Source organism: Populus nigra, chromosome 12 (assembly GCF_951802175.1).
Source record: "Populus nigra chromosome 12, ddPopNigr1.1, whole genome shotgun sequence".
NCBI classification, from domain to species: domain Eukaryota; kingdom Viridiplantae; phylum Streptophyta; class Magnoliopsida; order Malpighiales; family Salicaceae; genus Populus; species Populus nigra.
In genome coordinates this window covers 11,420,145-11,425,960 of record NC_084863.1, presented here as the reverse complement: position 1 = coordinate 11,425,960, position 5,816 = coordinate 11,420,145, and the positions used below count along the sequence as shown (strand labels likewise).

Genomic DNA, 5,816 nt, shown 5'->3' with positions numbered 1-5,816 from the left:
ACACTCGAGGACTCGAACTCAGGACGCATAGGCAAGGCGAAGCCTGCCATGACCACTGAGCTGCAAGCCTCGTGTGTTTTTTCTTGATCAACAAATCTTGATCAACAAGATTCGTTGTTTTTTCTTTCGGTGCATTTTGTCCAGCTTAACAAATGAACAATTCTCTGTTTTTTTTTTCCTGTCATTAATTTTGATGCTACCCTCACCAGAAAAAAGACATTGCTAGATATTGAATACTATATATATAATTTATTTTATTTATTTTTAATCCTTATATCTAAAAAAAAGAAGAAGAGAGAAACTCACTTACGTGAATGAATTCAATTTGATTATTTTAATTCGGTTGATTTTATGTTTTAGACTTATTTTAGAGTATTTTTGAGATTAATAAGTGATTTATAAAATGTTTTATAATATTAGATGTGTTTTTGTGAAAATTGATTGACAAACCCGTGCTTATCCAGAATCCAGCCGCTATTATGGAGGCTAAAAAAAGAAAAGAGAAGAGGTTTGGCGGGTCCAGCTGCCAGGCGCACGTTTAAAATGTAACCGAACAAAAACATATCTGGTGGAAGCCAAATTGGAAACCATGTTCCTTTTTTTTTTTTAATATATTTTTAAATAAAACACATCTAACAAAACAGCCACCGCCACCCACTGCACTCCCGTAAAAATCCTTTTCTAGACGTCACGAATGATGCCACGTACAAATACCCAGGCGGAACCACCTTCTTGTCATATTTTGAGACTTTGGGACTACAAATATCAACTCTATCAATAGAGGTGTTCATCAACAAATCATTCACTCCTTCAATTTTCTGATTCTTGTTTAAACAGTAGTCTAAGGCGTAGCTGACACCGGATATGGAAACCAAAATGCATCAAGAAGAAGAGAAGTCCAACAATCATGCAGTGGCTGCTCCTCTTCTCACCCCTTACGAAATGGGAAAGTTCAATCTTTCTCATAGGTACGTGTGTATAGTATACCACACTCTTAATTTTTTTTTTTTAATTTCCACAATTTATGTTCTTGAATTTTTGTCATTTATGATTTATATGATTCACCTTTCTTTTAGCATTTACCTTTCCTAAATCACTTGTTTAGTTTTTATGTGATGAGAACTGTCGAAGGCTATACAAAGAGTAGTATCAAATTATTTTATATGATGTATTTTGAATGAATTATCTCTTATGGTTTGTTTAGGTTGAGCCTGGCTCTCTTTTATGCATTCTTTAGTCTCCTTTCCTTTGTTGTTGTGATTTGAATTTTCACATTTTCTTCGCTTCCTTCCTCCTCCTCCTCCCTGGTATGATTCCTTTTTAATTATTCCATTCCAAACAGAAAGGTTCACGTCTTTTTTTCCATTTTTGTTCACTTTGTTTGACATGGTATGATGTGATGATGCCATGTTGTTGGTGGGGTTCAAATTTTGGTTCTAATTGAGTTTTTATTGGAAAAACTTTGCATTTTCTTTTCCTTTTTAGCTTGAATGGACAAAAAATCTACAAGGAACAGGTGTTTGTAGAAAACCCCAGTTGGCATTTTTCTTTTCCTGTTTGAACACTTCTTTTGAGCAATAAATCGTCAGATTCAAGATATGTCTATTTTCAACGTTGTTGCTTTTTTTTTTTTTCAATTTAAAATGTGTTATTGAGAAATAAAAATTAAGTTTTGATATGTTTTCAATGTGTAAATAGATGAATGAATTTACCAGTGAAGCTTGGTAAAATTAATTTATGATCTGCTGTCCATTTGCAGAATAGTACTGGCACCATTGACTAGACAGAGATCATATAACAATGTTCCCCAGCCGCATGCAATCTTGTATTATTCTCAGAGAACCACCGAAGGAGGTCTTCTCATAGCTGAAGCTACCGGAGTTTCTGACACAGCTCAAGGGTATTTTTTATTTTTATTTTTTATCGTCAGTAGCCTATCTATCTATCTATTTTTATGTTTCATAATTTCAATGATATTTTGATTTGAACTTATGATTTCTTGTTAAATTACAGGTATCCAAATACTCCTGGTATTTGGACTAAAGAGCAAGTTGAGGCATGGAAACCCATTGTAGATGCTGTTCATGCCAAAGGTGGCATATTCTTTTGTCAAATTTGGCATGTTGGAAGGGTTTCAAATCGAGGTGAGTTGAATTGAATCTCCCATATGGATTATCTTCTATCCAGAATAACCTGAGCTTGCATTGAGTTGAAAAGAATTTGAATCCAAAATATGCCTCTCAAGCAGAGCATTTATTTTCCCTTTTCAAAACTTTTCATGATTGATGCAATGCTCCTAAGTAAATCCCCCTCTCTGGCTCGAATAAAGGGCTCATGAGTTTGGTTCAAAGTGGATGCCAGGATGCCATGATCCAACCTTTGCATGTTGAAATGGACCAGGCTGTTAAGGCTTCCTATTTAGATAGACCACTTGTGTAGATAAAGGGTAAATGAAACCATGGATGTCATTCTTGTTAATTACTGTTATAGATGCTGCTGAGATATTTGAGTTATAGTTATGGTTTTGTTACCTTTGGATGAACTTGACATGAGAAGGCTTCTACCATTGGTTCAGCCTCAGCCAGTGTGTCTGGTTCTTTTGTAATGGTGATGCGTCCAACTTTTTTCTTACTTGAGTTGACAGAAATTGCTTTGTTTGAAGAGAGTTAAATTGGAATACATAGTTAAATTCTAGTTCTACTGCTGTTGAATTCACTAAAAGCAGCATGTTATCACTGTGTGTGTTAGTCAAAAGCATTAAGCTTATATGATGCAGGAGATTTTCCTCAAAAGTGTAGTCTTATATTAATAAATATAACTTTTGATCCAACCGTTGGATCATGCTGAAATTTTGTTAGGCAATTCTAGAGAGCTTGTTTCCTAAAGAATTAAAATTTCATAGCAATTAGAGATCATGAAAGTTTTTAGATAAGGCCCAAAAGTTACTGTTCAAGATTTGCAATATTTTCTTAATAGATTTAAGATTCTTTTTTCTATTTGGTTTAGAACTCTTTTATTATTTTTTTCTATTTGGTTTAGAACTCTTTTATTATTTTTTCAACTTTATTTAGGATGTTTTTACTAGTATAAATAGTGTTATTTAGCTTGTATTTTAGGCTGTGTCACTTATATTGAACCTTTCAACTTTCTCAAGGGCCATATTTACCTCTGCAAGAAACTCACTATGCAATTTGTTCTGGAGGGGTCCACAGTTTAGGTTTTGCAGAATGAGCATAGGGTCATCAGTATTCTACTTTTTTTTGAAGATTTTTTCCTGGTTTTTTACGAAGGAATGTTCTGTTCAAAGTATCTATGAAGGTCATCACCTAGTTTTTTTTTTTGTTTCTCATTGTTTCTAATTCTGTTCATCAATTTGTGTGATTGAATCATCTTTTCATGAAAGCTTCTATTTGATGTGATTTTTTTTAGCCTCTATTATTTGCCTATACAGATTTCCAGCCAAATGGGCAAGCTCCAATCTCATGCACAGACAAGCCACTAGCCCCTCAACTTCGAGCTAATGGAATTGATGCTGTAGAGTTCACCACTCCAAGGCGACTAAGAACAGACGAAATTCCTCATGTTGTCAATGACTTTAGAATTGCTGCAAGGAATGCTATGGAAGCTGGTATGCTTTATTTTCCAAAGTGGAAGGCAGAATGTGAAATTTATCTTTACTTTCTACAAGATAAATCATATAAGAATACTTAACTCTCTAGGCTTTTCAATTGAGAAATTCAGTTAGAAAACTTGCAGAAGTAGTTCTATGAACAAGAGAATAAAAAACAAGAAGATGAAAATAAAAGAATACTGCAGTTCATATTTTTGTGCAATTAAGGATTGCTATTTCATCATAATACATCTCGCTGTGTTTGAGAACCATTTAAAAATGAATGTTTGCCCTGTTTGGGGAAAGTAACAAGTGTAAGCAATTGCCCTGTTTCTAGCCAAGCTGCTTCATTTGAAAACCACCACTTTATTGCTTCTTAGAAATCTGGAATTGATCATGAATCATCCATCTCCTGGTCATATAAATTTGATACTGGTTCAAATCAATCTTTCTTCTTCTTATTCAAGTTTCAGGATTTTAAACGTTTGTATTCAAAGTGGTTATTTGAATTCTTTGGTAACATGATAAACAATCTGGCTTTTTAGGTTTTGATGGAGTTGAGATCCATGGGGCTCATGGCTACTTAATTGACCAGTTCATGAAGGATCAAGTTAACGATCGAACTGACCAATATGGTGGATCTCTAGAGAACCGCTGCCGATTTGCCTTAGAAGTGGTTGGAGCTGTAGTCGATGAGATAGGAGCTGATAGAGTTGGAATAAGACTGTCTCCCTATGCAAATTACGGACAAGCAGGAGACTCAAATCCAGGAGCTTTGGGTCTGTATATGGTTGAATCCTTGAATAAATATGGGATTCTCTTCTGCCATATGGTTGAGCCAAGAATGAAGACGGTGGGGGAAAGAGTTGAATCCCCGCACAGTCTTCTACCCATGAGAAAGGCTTTCAATGGCACTTTCATTGTTGCTGGAGGCTATGATAGGGAAGAAGGAAACAAAGCTGTTGCAGAGAACTATTCAGATCTTGTTGCTTATGGCCGTGTGTTCTTGGCCAATCCAGATTTGCCGAGAAGATTTGAGCTTGATGCACCACTAAACAAGTACGATCGCCGCACATTCTATACAACAGATCCTGTCATTGGTTATACTGATTATCCCTTTCTTGAATCCACTGCTTAGTTCTCTCGCAGATTAGAATTGGATCTTAAATTGCTCAATCATTACAAAATTTGATATTTGCATTATATTTAAGCTGCTTGACTGCTTTACAATAACAATTATATTTAAGCTCCTTGGTGAAATCTAAGGACATTTGTCCTACTTGTTAAGTGAATATGCATAATTTGGAGTCTCTTCTTGTAACTTTAAGCAGACACAGTCCAACGCATTTGAGTGGGCAGTACTGCATTCAGGCCAACTGGCTGAAGAGAAATCAGTTTTCTGCAAGTTATGCGAGGAATGTGTGTACATATTTCATACATATTTTGCATTACATTTACAATCAACCGCATGCATAATAGGGAAAAGAAACAAATAATGGATTAAAAATTAAAAAATAATTTAAATAATACTTATTAAACAAATAGTCTTCAAAATCATTTTCAAAGAAAAAAATTCAAATATTAAGAAAACCATTTTTAGAGAAAAATCTTCGAAGATAGGTTTTGAGAATAAAATATAGTTTGGATTACAATCAGGCAATAATTTAAGTTATTCCTGGTCAGAAAATAATTTGGACATGCAATTAAATGTTTAATTGAAGAGAAATGGGGAAAAAGAGTGAAATTGGTCATGATTGAAGGAATTGAAAGACCAACAAACCAGCTAAAAACCTGCAAGAAATAAAAACATGAATTACTTTTTTTTTTTCCAGCCTCGTAATCGCTACAAGAACCCTTACCCAAACCAGCTAAAAACCTGCAAGAAATAAAAACATGTAAGTACCCAACTTTGTTAGCCTGTAACTCAGGCAAAGACATGCATGAACTTTGACCAACAATGGTAATTTCTTCACCATTAGTAATAACTCAAGACTCCATAATCAAGATTGGGTCCTAACCCAAAAAGACCAAAATTAGATTTGATGATACCCGATTAGTGATTACCTGAATAAAAAAACAAAGTTATAAATGTTGAACGCCACAAAAAAAAAAATATATGATAAGTTCTGAATACTTTAATAAAAAACCAAGAGCAAAAGAAATATTCTCCAATAATATTTTGAAAATCAATAAGTTATAGCAAGTT

The 5,816-nt window shown here is 34.3% G+C and overlaps 1 protein-coding gene across 1 annotated transcript; it reads left to right on the top strand.

The window, feature by feature from the left end:
• Window positions 1-640: 640 nt before the first annotated feature.
• Window positions 641-4,920, top strand: LOC133669167 (putative 12-oxophytodienoate reductase 11). The gene is made up of 5 exons (XM_062089213.1): window positions 641-968; window positions 1,760-1,900; window positions 2,014-2,144; window positions 3,452-3,628; window positions 4,156-4,920. Exons 1-5 carry the CDS (start codon window positions 865-867, stop codon window positions 4,746-4,748), a joined length of 1,146 nt encoding a protein of 381 aa, XP_061945197.1. The 5' UTR covers window positions 641-864; the 3' UTR covers window positions 4,749-4,920.
• Window positions 4,921-5,816: the final 896 nt, after the last annotated feature.